Source organism: Geospiza fortis, unplaced genomic scaffold (assembly GCF_000277835.1).
Source record: "Geospiza fortis unplaced genomic scaffold, GeoFor_1.0 scaffold219, whole genome shotgun sequence".
NCBI lineage: Eukaryota > Metazoa > Chordata > Aves > Passeriformes > Thraupidae > Geospiza > Geospiza fortis.
In genome coordinates, this window is record NW_005054376.1 from 3435322 (window position 1) to 3450203 (window position 14882).

The window sequence follows — 14882 nt, forward strand, 5'->3', positions numbered from 1 at the left end:
TTCCTCTTCCCTTAACCTCTCTTCATTTTTCAGGGTCGAAGGGGCTTAAGCTTTATTGTTCATTCTATTTCTTTAACTAGTACCTTGCCATGTTTAGTTGAAGATATAATTCGCTCTTAGGGTTGCTACATGTCTTTCGTGTTTCCAACCATCAGTGCATTTTCGGGGAACCACGGATTTATTTTATGGATAGAGCAGGAGGCATAGGGAGTCCTGTTACTGAGCAGGCGTGTAGCAGATTAGTGAGGAAGCTATTGCTCAATTTAATTCCAGCAGCATTCCTCTCTGAACCTTCAGCTACTACCTGTTTCTGCCCTTTCCAGATCCATTCATCCTCACCTGTAAAGCAATAGAATTTTTTTTCTTAGATGTGTAGGTAGTTTGGGAACATTATAGTGAAAAATGGGTGAAACATTAGAGCAATTGTATGATCAAAGGTAAAAGAGCTTCAGAGATATTTTCTTGCCTGCACACATGCATTTTTGGGAATAAGGCCCTGGCTGAATATCCTATTGCTTACTAGCAAATGTTTTGTCTCAATGTCAATGCCAGAATTTTAATTGCCTTTCTCCCTGACATTAGATATGTAGTCTAAGAAACTGATGTTTCACTGCAGCTGGAGGCTGACATGAGACTGAAGTGACACATCCTTTGCTGTGGAATATTTTTCTCCAGCTGTTCCTGTGCAGGGAGGGTTACGGAGACTGCACCTGTGCACGCTGGGGTAGCAGCAGCCCGGGAGGATTCCCTGCCATAACATTTGTCTGTGAAACACATACTTTCTCCCTGAGGAAATGGGCTTATGTCAACAAAAATGGAAACTTCAAAAAAATCTGTGTAGTGCTGGGAAAAGCTAAGCATCTTTGCTCTTAAATGTGTGGGGTGATTAATTTTGTGTGCCATATTCCTCACACACACATTCTTCTTCTTTTGCCAAAAGCTGAATGTAATTGGCAGCCTGTGAATGTCCATAGTTGCCAGACAGCTTAAAATTGAGATACTGTGAAATGCAAACAAATGGAAATGTTTCTCCCTTGTGTAAATATGCAAGAATTATTAAGCTTTAAATAACGCTTGCAAAGAGAATAGTTTAAGATGGTCAAAGATGAACCTGAGGTTGTTCTCATGTACACACCTGGAGTAGGAGTCAAGTTAGAGTGGCCTGGACAAGAGGGTTCTGCCCTACAAAGTGAAATTGCGCCCCTTTTTTTGGTTAGTGATGCAGCAGATTCCTAAAATAGCTGTAGTAAGATGTAATCCTTCACACAGATACCCTCACATGAGGGTAAGAGTAACTTATATTCACATAACTTACATTTTTTCCAGATGGATGTAAATCATACTGATCCAAAATGCCATTTCTGTTGATGTAGATGTGTCCACACTGGGGAAGCTGAGGTATAGCTAGGTAGGCAGAACACAAGCAGCTCATATATATCAAGATCCAAGATGAGAGGGGACATAGTGAGTCCTGCTGGTACTATTGTCAGGGCATCTGTGGCCTGCTTCAGTGAAGGAAAATTACTTGTATGTACCTTGCTTGTTCTCTCACTCCCTTACATTTTCGTTTTTTATTTTCAGGTACAGCTTAGCCACAACAGGGCAAAGTGCAAAGGAGCTTCAGAAGCTCAGGCAATGGGGGATCTGTTGTCATCTTTGCTGAAAGTCTGCCAGTAAGAGATGTTTCTTCTGAGCCTCCATTTACCTTCCTTCCTTGTCTATTCTCAGCTTTATAGCTTACAATATCTTCTGAACATGCACAATTCATAACCATGTGTCAGTAGAGTGCCTGTGAAACTAAAATGCTGTTTTTGTAAAGGTGAAAGGGTAACACAGCTACAGGGTAAATTAGAAAAAGAGGTGGCCAAATTCAACTTAGCTGCAGTCTGAAAATAAAGAAAACTGTGCCAACAGACTGAAAATATAAATCTTCTTTTACGAAACACAATTGTACCATTTCTATTTTTGTGAACACATCTGCTCAACATTTATATGTATCTTTTGTTATAGATCAAAAATGTTTTTGAGTTATCTCTTCTGACCCACCAGTGGCCTACTTTATTTAGCATTCAATTCTGTCAGACCTTTCAAAGTATAGTGTTCCCCAATACTGCCATTAAGTTGAATAATACATGCACATGGTTTAATCCAAGCTGTCTCCAGCAGTTAGTCTCCTTCTGGAGAGTATCCAGATGTTGCTTGAAAAGTGATGACTGGGAAAGAAATAAACAAATTCACTTGATGAATTGGCCAGCGTATCTTTTGTCTCAGCCATCTTCCACTTCAAAAAACTTGTTCAAATAAAATAATTGTGCTTGAGACATAAGTAGAGTGGATTTTTTTTCATTCCCGAAGGTCAAGGTTTTTTTATAAAGATGGTAAAACATAATTATCCCAAGAAAACAGAAGTGGAAACTGAGACCTGGCTTTTGGGTTAAACTCAGTAGAAAAGCAAAGAGAGAAACCTAGATAGTCTGGAATATTTGGTCTCCTTCAACTATGAGCAAAATTCCTTTCTATATTAACCATCCCATCTGCAAAACAAAACATTTGTTCAGAGTGCAAAAATATGGCTAAATTATAGTGCTCACTCTGCAACTCTGGGCTACCAGGTGGGCAACAACAACCCTTGCCCACTGTAAGAGCAGTTCATGTGAGGAAAAAATCGTTATTCATTTCTGCAAGGAAGCATCACAACAAAGGCAAGGAGCTCAGTATTCCTGAAGTGGGTTTGCATAGTTATTTTTTAGGCTCACTCTCCAGTTACATAACAACATATGCTTTCCCTATGTACAACATTAAAATAGACTGAGATTTAAAAAAAAAAGTACTCCCACTGCAAATGATATGGCACTGATGGTTACTACTGATACACCCGTGTCTTTCTCCTCCAAAGCCAGCTACATGCTGCTTCAATCTGCCATGAAATGCCTGTAATCTCAGAGCCATAATGTAACGGCAATATGCAAGAAAGAAAAAGTGTCTGCCTGGCAATCAGAACTTGGAGATTGTCCCTTAAAGTGTTGGTATGTCTGTGGATCTCCCCAGTGTCTCGATTGGATATTTTGTGTTGGAAGAAGGAAATACCTCAGCTAAGCCTGAAGGCACCTGTTGGAAGGTGTTCTAAAACACAAGGATTGTCAATAGCAGGGATCAGTCTACGCTGGTGGCAGATGTTTTATGCTTGATAGTGACTGGAAGGAAAATTTCCTACCCAGGAACTGTCAAGCACAAGATGTCTGCAGTGTATTAAGAGCTTCAGAAAGAAAATATCAGGTTGTGATAGAGATTTGCTTTATGTGAAGTTTCTCTCTCGTCAAAATAATTTTCAGGGAGAATTGTTTTTCCTTTTTTAACACCTGTTTTTGACACTTCTGATACAGAAAAGCTTTTTATTGTAGTCACAATGAATCTGTTATGAAATGTAGATGTAGGTGAGGTAAGAAGATGTTATAACTGATATGTTTGAGGAGTTCCTGAAAAGAGTTCTTGCACATGAAATAAAAATGTATGCCCTAACACCTCTCAACCTTCCGATGTCATAAACAAATGTGGAAATGGAAAGGGCAAATTCTCAGCTGTGAGCCAGGATTAAAACAAGCAGCAAAGCCTATCTTCTCTGAGCTTCACTTTGTGCTACTCCCCCCTCGCCCCTTGTTCAGCACCTCCACCACTGTGAGGATTTTAAACCAGTTCACCATACTAAATCCTGGACCTGAAACCAGCATGATGCTGAGGACATGAAGAATCTTTCATTTTGGTGGATGATGGTTTTCAGAAAGAGCAGAGCCCTTTTGCACCTGTGCAGAGGTTTGGACAGCCACAGAAAGATCCTGGTGGAAATGAATTGGTGGACAGAGAGCAGGTGATGAGGTTAAAAGTGCATGATGGCTGTGGTTCCCCACTCGGGTATCAGCAATGCGGACATGCCTCTTGTGTCTGGATTCCAGTCACACGACTCTGAATGCACCTGTCTAAATCAAGGGGCTGTTCAAACCTTGAGCTGTCCTCAGCCAGACACCCCAAACCCTCCCAGATTTACCTTCAACACTCACTGGGTACATCCACTGCAGTGGATGGCAAGGCACTGTTCTTAAGAAATGAAGTCTGGAGAGAAATTAGTCTTCTATGTGATTATTTCATACTTTTTGGCTTCTCTGATTCAGCCTAGAGCTGAACCTCTCCCTTCTCTCCCACTTCCCATTCATCCCACGAGGCCTCCCTGACCTTGCAATCCACCCACAGTTTCCATGTTACTGTCAGCCTCCTTTCACTTGACTGAAGAGAAATATGTGATTATTCAACACATCATAAAAACGGCCAGTGCAAATGAAGGAGAAATCTGGAAAGTATTTATAGAAAATCTGTAAACAATCATTGCAATCCAGCTATTCAAAGCTGTGCACACATTAGCTTATTCGCTGTAGAGCTGTCAGATTCTCTTTTGTTATTTCACCTTTTTTAAAAATTAAGGGCTGCTTTGTTACATTCACAGCCATTTTGTATTTCAGAGACTTAAGTTAGCAGACACAATTTCTTTTTTGAGCTACAATAAGTGAGATTTTCTTTCCTTATGACTACACATCATTTCATTGACTTCAGAGGTTTGACAAGCACCGATTAACTGACGCTCCTTGTGTGCTAAAAGGCTTCTTGAGGCAGCTTCAAGCACACGCATCTGATTGCTGCGTACAGCTCAACATAAGATTCAGATAAGCAGGAAGGAGGAGCTGAGAACGGAAAAGTTGTGAAGCTCTTCTGGAAAACGGCACAATGCAGTGGTGGGGCACGCATTGCAAAATCTCCCTTTTCTCTGTAAGAGGCTGAGGTGTTTGTTACTCACCATAGCATGATTTAACCAGAGTGGGATGACTCCATCAAGGCTTTTGGGGTAAACCAGCTCTCGGTTGTAGGTATACAGTGTCCAAAAGGATATACACACAAACTGGAACCAAAATGCAAAATGAAAGAAATTTAAAAATGGAAGACAAACATAACTGATAGGATTTGGTTAGTGCTTTCATTTCTGAGAAGGCAAAATGTCTCCATGCTTTTTTTACATGAAAAATGATGACACTGCCAGATAAACTCATGTTATCTCACATTTACTCAGAGATTCAGTGTTCTGTGTTGATACTGAGAGAAAAAAAAACCCTGCTTTATAAACTGCCAACACTGACATTTTCTGTGGAATCTGAGATTAGCTGTTGGTTTTTTTTTCCTCTTTACCTTACCCTTTGCAGATGGGATCTTTTGATGGTCAAATAGTTCTCCTCAAGGGACTGTCTGTTGAGCCTTTGTTTTGCTCAGTAAGAAAGTAAAAACAGATCTTGATAAGGCAGTTCACATAAACTTACTCTTTACCTTCACATCTCATAAGTCTAATTCCTAAACTGCAGATGAAAGCTGCACACTGTGGGCACCCATTTTTTCCCCCCAATAGATCAGGAATTACAGTAGGACAACTTAACTGAAGGAAATGATCTCTGATATCAGTTACTGATACCTGGGAGCTGATTTGTAATTTTGGCCTGGCTTTGTATTTCGGCACACTTTGTGCTTGGGGCTAGAACTCAGGGATGTGAGATGCTGGAAGTGTGAGCCTGTGCCATAGTCCTGTGGGCATGGTGAGGATGCCTGGCAGGATATGAGAGCAGCATAGTGAACACCCTGACTCCATCCCTGGCAGGGCTTTTTTATGGAGCCAGCCACCTGAGCTGCTTGTGGACCATGTTTAAGCAGTGTTTCTCAGCCCTCTGAGATTCAGTACTGGCTGCAGGCATCACTCTCACAGAGCATACCTACATGTATAAATAACCCATCAGTTCCTGTCCAACCCACAGCATTTTGATAAACAGCATTGTCTCTGAGGGAGTAGGTGATCCATGATGAATCTGACGTAGGCTGTGACTATAATTATTTTCTCCATGAATCTGTTTCTCTCCAGGGCTTATTTAAAGTTACTCTGGTGTCAAAGAAGGAGATGTGAGGTTTTGCTGCCTCTTAGGTACTCTCTTGTGTCCTCCTGACCTGTGCTGCCCTTTAGAGAAAAGCCCTAAGTTGATAAATCCACAGCTATTTGGACCATGAGATTAACAGAGAGGTTACACCTCATTCACCCTTTGGGGTCAATCTGTGTCCCCTCGACGACAGCAACTCTCATGTTTGTGCAAGAGGCTTTGCTCTCAACCACGACAGGCTGAGCATTGTTTCTTCTTCTAAATGGTCCAAACCATTCCAAATTCAATGGTAAAAGAAAACTTTTAGTTCTTATCTATTTCATACACATACTTTTGGTACTATAGACCCCTAATCATTTATGCAAACGTTATTTTCACATACAGAGACAAAGGGTACTTACTGTGGACACTGGGAAAGCCAGGACACTGAAAAGAAGGTCTCTGCTGGAAATTATGCACTTAGCACATCGCAGTTTCTTAATTAGTCTCAACACATCAGCCAGGAAGGACACCCCATAGAAGACAGCCTGCAAAACCTAAAGTAATTACACCTAATGAGGGAAACTCATCCAGCTTTTATTAGCATGTTCCTCAATGAAATCTGTTCATGCTCTTCAGGGAGCTGTTTTGTTCATGAGCTACAAGCCTGTGTGAGGGAAATAGCTGTTGGCTAAATCTCTTTTACTAACCCAAACTGATTAAATAAAGTTGGTCAGGAGATAACTTTAACAGCATCCCAGTTAACAGATTAAACAGAGATGTGTGATGTGATTCAAATGGGTGAAGCGAAGGGACATGTTGAAAGCCAGCTCCATCATACTTCCTATGTTAATGGTTGACCACTGGATACATCTGAGCAAGAGAGAACAAATTATGCCAGGCCATTTTTCCTGTAAGGCAACTGCTAGATAGCTTTTCCACTATTTAGCCTACACAGGTTCTTCTTTCTAGGGACCCACATTGCAATTGATCTCAGTGTCAAGTAGCTCAAAATGATCTAAGGTGAGAATTAGGTGCAGAAGTTAAAAAAACAGAATCTCTTTTACTGAACTCAAAGGGATTCAAGAAAGGATTTCAAGTACCTAGAAGCAAAGATCCAGACGTCACCAACTAAAAATGAAGTTTTATTTAAGTTTAAATGAGACGATTGATAATGAGTTTTAGGATTGAGAGGTTGTGTTTTGAAGGTTTATTCCTTCTTTCTTTAAATCATTTATAGGTAGTGAGGGTGGGATTTTTTGGGGGGAGGACACTAGGAGGATTTGGTAAGGAATTAGATACATACACAGTGACAAAACAGAGTTCTCCAAATTATGTGTAAAATTGTCATATTACTGTTGTTTAAACCAATATTGCTTTTCTATTTGCTTCATTTTCTCTCTTAATACTACACAGCAGATCAAGATGAACCAGATTTGTCAGACACAGAAAGGCTAAATAGAATCTTGCAGAAAAATACTTCTTCCACTGTCTTGCATTTAACACCAAGTCAGTTTAGTTCACTTAACTCATGGGGTGACCTCTTCTTTTTAAGGCTAGGTTGTCCCAGAGTAATGTAATGTGGGAAATGCAGCCTACTGCAAACACTAGATCAGCTAGTGATGCTTAAATGGAAAGAGGGCTACAGCTTTCAGGATGAGATCTCTTTTGCCATGATCTTACTCTGACTCAGATATTTATTTAGAGCAAAGCCTCTGAAATTGTGGCTGGTTATTTCATCAGTTTCTGAAGAAGCTGAAAAGGGTGGCGCTTGGGAGGGGACAGAATTAGTGCAATGTTTTTCCATCAGAAATTCCTTTATTATCAAAATATATGAGGGGGGAGGAGACTATGATTTCACCATGCCTGTTGTCAAACAAGGGCTTCTGCAAGCTTTAGTTTCCAGAGACTGAGTCTTCCTGGGCAAGAAAATTACCATAGTTTGCAGTTATCTGCCACTGTCCCCAAACATTTTGTTTCTTCCCAGCATAGGGAAAAGATACAGTCTTCCTTCCCTATCCTTTCCACAGCCCAGAGAGCCAGGACAGTAAGTACCACTGTTGGATTGTCCCTCTCCCTGTGCAGACCCACAGCAGTGGAGGTAGGGAGGTGCCGACCAGGCTGGGTAACTGGCCCAGGGTCATCCAGGACCAGGTATCAGCGGTTGTGCATCACCCAGCTCAGCTGCAAAGCCACGTGTTTCCTATCAAGGTCTAGGGTGAACAGACATATCTTCACATTAAAAATGAAACCAAGCAGCTTCATCAGAACCCACAGAGGGTTTTGTTCAATTCTGAGGGACTCAAAGCAACTCTTTTGAGTGTGATTTTCCCCTCCCCATTATCACAGTTAGCAGGCACTTTTTCAGTCAGTAGTGATTCAGCCCTCCAAGTCATGGGTCTAGTTCAGTAAAGTCCATGCTGGGGTGCAGTGTACTTAGACACAAACACAGGTTCAGACCAAATCCTTGTCCCAACCCTTGGCCTCACCAGGACACCAACACTGAGTCCTCAAAGAGCTAAGAAAAGCCTGGTAATAAACAGAAGCTCTTGTTAGACCCTGTAGAATCAGCAGCAACTTTCTGTAAAAGGCATGAAAAATGAACGTGAGGGTGGTGACAGTCCAGTGACACATGGTGACTAATTGCCAATAAAGCAATTAGGGAGAAGCCTGGTTCCCAGAGGATGGGGCTATTATTATCTTGTTCATGGTCAGCCTTACATTAATCATGGGACAGGGATAGGCTGCTTCTTTCCCCGCTTCAAAATTAACTAAAATAAACATTACTGAAAAGAAACAGTCCCAAAACAGCCACATTCTCAGCCTGGTAAATATTCTGTTATACACAGGGGAGGACAATGTTATCTTCTGTATGGAAAATGCTTATCTGAATGTGTAACCTGACCTATTTCTCCGGCTAAACATGGAGAAGAACAACTCCTGAAGAAGTTTGAACTCAGCCTCAGGAGCTTGGATTTGTGCTGCTGTAACTCTACCCTTGTTCATCACCATAGTTTCAAAGGTGTTGCAGACAATTTAGTGATCACCCTGTATTTCCAAGAGCAATGGAAGGTTATACGAGTAATTTTCAAACCAGAAAACTGAACTTAGCTAGGATCATCCCAAATACTGCACAGTCTGGCATTGTACACCCCCAGTAAATTAAAATCCAAGCTCCAAACCCACTGGAGTAATTCTTGTAAGAAAGGTGCATCCAAATCGTGTAGCCCTCCATTAAAGGGAAAATGTTGACATAAAAAAAAAAAAAAAGTGAAAACATCAAATTATTCCAGATGTCCTGTGAATTTCCCAAGCAGCAGTGCTGGCACTCACAAATCCATTGCAGGCACTCATGGAATATAAATCCACTGGCTGTAAATAGAAAGGATTCCCTAAAGTGTTCCCACACGAACAGAAGGAAGACTGGAAGCATTCAGAAAGCTAATGATTAACCCAAAGAGGAGAATATGGATATGATTATCCCTGCTGGAGAGAGGCTGCTTTCCCCTCTAGACCCTGCAGAGTTCCATGGTGCTGGGTGCTGTAGAAACATTTAATTTGGCCAGATCAATTTTCCAAACTGAGACCCACAGTGACAAAGACAAAGCTCAATTTTTATCTGGTGCCATGATCAAAAGGGTGTTTCTGTTTAACTAACCTGACATGATTTACTTTTGTGTATAAGATCTTGCCATATGTGTATATTGAAATCTCCAACTAGTACAAATAAATCGGGTTCCAAGCTCTGCCCTTTAGGGAGGGATAAATCCAATATTCTGAGCAAGTTATTAGACATAAAAGTCAACATTTAGTGTAGACACACATCCATGCACATGATAGTGTCTTGGAAAATATCTTTACTAAATACTGGGCCTATTCTGAAATAAATACAAAGCAGCTTTCAGGACAATTTCCATTATGAAAGACAAAAGTATAAGGAATAAGCTGGGCCAGGAACACAAGTAACAGTTTTTAAAGGTGCAGTGTGCTTATATGCAGTGATTTACTAATGGATTTACAGCAGAGAGCAGATTTTTATGAGCTCAGATATTTCAGGCAATGAATGATTCTGCTTGCACTGTTTTGTGTCACAGATGAATGAAATTAATATAAAAGTGGTTTTATCTGTCATTTCTGCTTTTTCAATAATGGGTCAATTAACCTCTTTGATACAAAGCCCACTTATCCTTTCTTTCCCCCTACAAAAATATTTCCTTAGTGAATCTTGATTGCTATGATCATTAAGAAGATGAATCTGAAGCAATGTCAAAGATGTAGCTCTCTTGGGAGAGCCACATGACTAGCAAGGAAGTGAATGAGGTGCTAAAAGAGGGTCATATCTAGAAGGAATTCTTCCAGCGTCTCTCCAGCAAAACTGAGAGACAAGCAGCACTTCCATCCTCTGAAAATGTTAGCTTTCCCAGTATTTATATTTCAGATCACAGTGAGGCAGCCAGAGCAGCTTTCCACAGAAAGAAATTTTTAAATGCTATTCCAAAGAAATAAGAGAAATTTTGGAGGGAAAATTTCCAAGTGATTCAGACAGGCAGTGCCAGAAGGCAGGCAATCCCAGTCTGGCAGGACATAGGCAGAAGAGCTGGACAAAGGCTGTCTCTGTGTTTCTGGCTCTGGGGAAGCCTCCAAGGCTCTGCCCAAGCCTGCCCAGCACAGCAGATCCACTGAACCAGAACCGCCCTATGTGAAGCTTTTGCCAGCTCTTCTTCCCCATGACCATAACTCCCGACATCCCCAGATGTTTTCTAGGGCTGCATCCAGACTGACCAAAATTCAGTGTGTTGGATGTGCACCCAATGGACAAGTGTGGTTGACAGGCACCTCTTGTTCCTCGATGTTCCTCAGCAACAACAGGGAGTGGCTTAATGCCAGACCATGGGATGAGTCCTTTAAGTCCAGTGGAGCCCCACAGAGAGCACCACAGCATGTGGGACATATTGTCTTCTCACACTCTTCCTCTCTTATACAGCATCTCAAGAAGTTTTTGCCACCTTTTGCTGCTGCTTTACCAAAAAATCCCACCTCATTTTTTGGCAATCCTTTCTTGAAATAAATAAATCTCTGAAGAAGAAGGACTACCATCCATGAAGGAGTAATTTTGCACACCCTTTCCCACTGCCACATTTTCTGCATGAGATAGGCAATGTCTTCACCCCAAACCATTTCCCTTTTGGCTGGCAGCTCCATTTCAGCATTGGGATCAGATCAATGAGTGGTTAAAATTTGGGAGCCAAAGGACTGGGGAAGTGGAGCAAGAGCCCTCTCTCATGGAGATTTAATAAAACCTGAGCTGTTCAGCACATCTGTAAATGAGCTGGCAAAGGGAGCAAATACTGAGGTGGTACACTTTCGTGAATTTGGTGGGTTTTTTTCCCTGTCAAAGTGACCTGACTGTAAAATTGCCAAAGAATCTCAGGGTACTGAGTGCCTGAGTGATCAAATAGTAGGCAAAAATCAGTGTTGATAAGTGCAATGTAAAGCATTTCATAAAAAATTTAAAAGCAGTTTCAATTATACATTTTTCAACAGTGGGCTCTATATTAGATGTCACCATCCAGTAAAGAAATATTACTCTCAGTGTCGATTGCTCTCTCAATTTGCTGTCTCCTTGCCTACCAGTGATCAAAAACGACAAATAGAGAGTTAAGAGCAGCCAAGAAGAATTAAACTACAAACAAGGAAACACCTTTAGGCCACTGTATCAACCCATATATACCCATAACTTGACCATTGCAGCCTGCTCCACCTACTCCCTCGTGAAACTTGAAAAACTGCTGTAAAGGGTGACATGGATGCTTTAATGAGAAGCAACCCTTTGTGAAGAGAAATGAAAACAGTTTGGACCTCTAGCCAGCAGAAAACAGTAACTGAGAGGATAATCCAATGCCATTCTAATTTGTGGCAAAGAAAACGTGAACAGGGATGGATAATTAAATTACAACACAGAAATAATGAGGCATCCAGTTCAGCTGTCAAGGAAGCAGGTTTACACCAACAAAATGAACTGCAATTTCACACAAGGCACACTTGCCTCATGGCACAGAGGATAGGAAAAGTACCAGAAGTATGAATAGGCATGTTTTTCCTTTAGATAGATGAAAGGAAGGCTTTGAATAGATATTAGCTACCTTAGCCTGGATTTATTTTTTGGCTGGCTACGCTAGTGGGACAGAAAAGCCATGGAAACTTCAGCTCATGCTTGTACATGCTCTTGCCTTGTGCAGCCTTTCCCTGACCATCCACTGCTGATCACTAAGGGAAGCTGGATGACAATTTCAGTGAGTATTTCTTCATCCCAGAATACTGGGAGATTGGTTACTTGCTTTGTCCTTTTGATCTCATGCTTTAGAGCTGGGTGGTAAATCTCATTATAATGGTGCCAAGGGATGGCAGTGGAGGTGCTGTTTTGCCTGAAAGTATGGGTGGTATTTTAGTGGGGTCAGCTATTCCCCCAAAATGGCAATACCGATAAACAGGCACCATCGCAATTAGCAGTGATACCACCCGACTGCAGTGATATATGTGTGTCCTCATCCTCCCACAGCTGGCTTGGCCACTGAGGAGAGGGCTGGGGCGACCAGAATCCCTGGGTTGTTGAGGTCACTTCACTTGCCATTCACTGCTTCTTGGTTGCAAATGTTTCACAGAGTCACAGAATGGTTGAGGATAGAGGAAAACCAAATTCCCCACCTCCCTGAAGGTCTCCAAAAGCCCCACTTGGAGCTGGGGAGCCTTTAGGCTTCCACTGAACTCCAACATAGGATGTCTCCTTGTGAAGGGTAAAAGTAGAGACAAACATGCCCCAGACCAGACATGTCACTGATATTTAACTCTGATGGTCACACAGAATGGATGAAAAGCTATGGAGGTCCCTGTGGTCATCCTTCAAACTAGCAAGTGTGCTGGAAATTTTCCCCTCATAGGAAACCTCTCCACAAGCCTGGTCTTTCCACCCCACCAGCACTACTTCCCTGAGCTGCTGATGAACGCCTTGGACTCTGAACAAGCCTTCTCCCCTGGGTATCTCACGTACTTTCACTTTGAATTTCTATCCTGTGAAATGATAGCACATTAGAAGAAACAGAACACATTACAGTCTCTCTTTTTCTGTGTGCTTTTAGGAAATGTGCAACCAGTTGAAAGCGCTGCTGACACCCATGTAATAATATCACAAGCAGCTCTCTCCACAAGCTGCTTTCCCTTCTGTTCTCAACTGATTGTCAAATGAAGCAGGTACTCTGAATGGCTAAATTAGCATGGTGCTTTGCTTTGTTTCACTTTTTCTGTAATTTAGAGGACATAAAAGCCTATTTAAAAATTTAAGTAAAATTCCAAGTAGTGTTGAAATGTTTTGAATCAAAGGTTAGAAAACAGGCACCAAACTTGTATGTGTCCTGGCAGGACATACTCCCACTTTTCTGTCCTTCTCCCCACTGACAATGTCTCTTTTACAAGGAGGCAGCTAGCTTTGAAGTACTTTCTGAAAACCAAGCATCTCAGCAGTCAATATTCTTTCTGCATGAAACCTGTGAATACATTTCACAGCACAAGCACAGATCCCTCCTTAATTTCCTTTGGGGTAAAAACCACCAAAGGAAGCAGTTTAACAGCAGCAAATACACCAGCTGCATATGTCTTGAGGCGCAGATGGCAGACAAACAAACAGACATATTGGTATCACTGTACAACAGGATTTGCTTACCAGATTGAGGACTGTCAAATATTTCCACTGCCCACCGTAAAGGAACACTTCAGATGGCCGCTCCTCTGTTTTTACGTGTGTGATGGAATAGGCAACGAAAAAGTACCAGACAAAAGCAAGGCAGTGGTACGTGGCGAGAGTAGAGATTTCCATGCTTCAGCCAAGAGCAACTGACAGCTGCTCTGAAAGCAGCTTTTCTCTTAAGGTGCTCAGAGCATGGGATAAGGCAAGCCAGGAGGGCTTACTTCAGAGCAGCCTCGGGACACGATGCCACTTTACTCTGGTCAAAAGGAAAAATCACAAGGCTGTGAACTTTGCTTCTATTTGTTTCCCTTTTTACTTTACAGATAGGCTGGGGGGTGGCGGGGATGAGAAGAATAGGCTTAGCCCCTGGATTTAAATGCCTTGCTCAAGATTACCAAAGATTAGTTGCAGAGTTACATAAGTTTTGGGTTGGGTTATTCTTTTGCAAAAGTGGGGGGGAGTTTTGCTGCTGATTTTGTGTAACAGGCTGTCATGTGTCGGGTAGAGAGTGAAAACAAGTGGCATTTTCCTCACTTGTAGCTGTGTGTGCAGCCATGTCTCCAACTCAGCTTGGGAAGCCTCTGTGACTGTTTTTGCCTTGTGCCAAAGAAAGAAGTGGGAAATATAATGGCCTGTGAGAGAAAAACCTACTTGATTTGTTGATAAGCTATGGAGGTGGCAAGGAAGCTGACAAGATTCATAGGCAAAGGTCCTTGGGGCTGAAAATCTCTCTGGCTGTTAATTTTTTTTTTTTTGTGTGGGAAAAGGCTCTGCCACCTTTATGCTGCTCCCAGCATCTGGAATTCATCACAGCTGTGCATGGCAGGTTGGACAAACCCTGAGTCACTCTGAAGCTCTGGCAGGGATGGAGACACAGGGCATAGGCCTTGGGTGACCAACAGGAAATGCTGAGCAGCCTGTCTTGCCTCTCTGCTTCTTTATTTGCTGCCATTCACCTTCAGACAGCCCCTCCTCCCTGGCACAACATCATCACATCATCAGGGCTGAGAAGAAAAGAAGAACCAATACAAAATGACACTAAAATGAAGCAAACAAAAAAATTCTCATGAGAATGGTTGCTTTTCCCTCTCCTCCTCCCTCACCAAGCAATCATAACTAGCACTGTAAAACACACACAGCATTTCCTAGAGTCTTCATAACTCAGCAATAATTGCCACCTGAGTGTTTCATAGGGGCCTTGA

The 14882-nt window shown here is 41.9% G+C and overlaps 1 protein-coding gene across 1 annotated transcript in view; it reads right to left on the reverse strand.

Annotated features, from left to right (window-relative positions):
* ADTRP (androgen dependent TFPI regulating protein) overlaps positions 1 to 13965 on the reverse strand; it is a 30308-nt gene extending 16343 nt beyond the window's left edge. The window contains exons 1-3 of the mRNA XM_005424922.1: positions 13657 to 13965; positions 6362 to 6496; positions 4844 to 4945 (exon numbers count right to left, since the gene is read on the reverse strand). Coding sequence (XP_005424979.1) covers positions 4844 to 4945; positions 6362 to 6496; positions 13657 to 13809 — 390 coding nt within the window. The 5' untranslated portion in view covers positions 13810 to 13965. The remainder of the gene's footprint in view (positions 1 to 4843; positions 4946 to 6361; positions 6497 to 13656) is intronic.
* Positions 13966 to 14882: the final 917 nt, after the last annotated feature.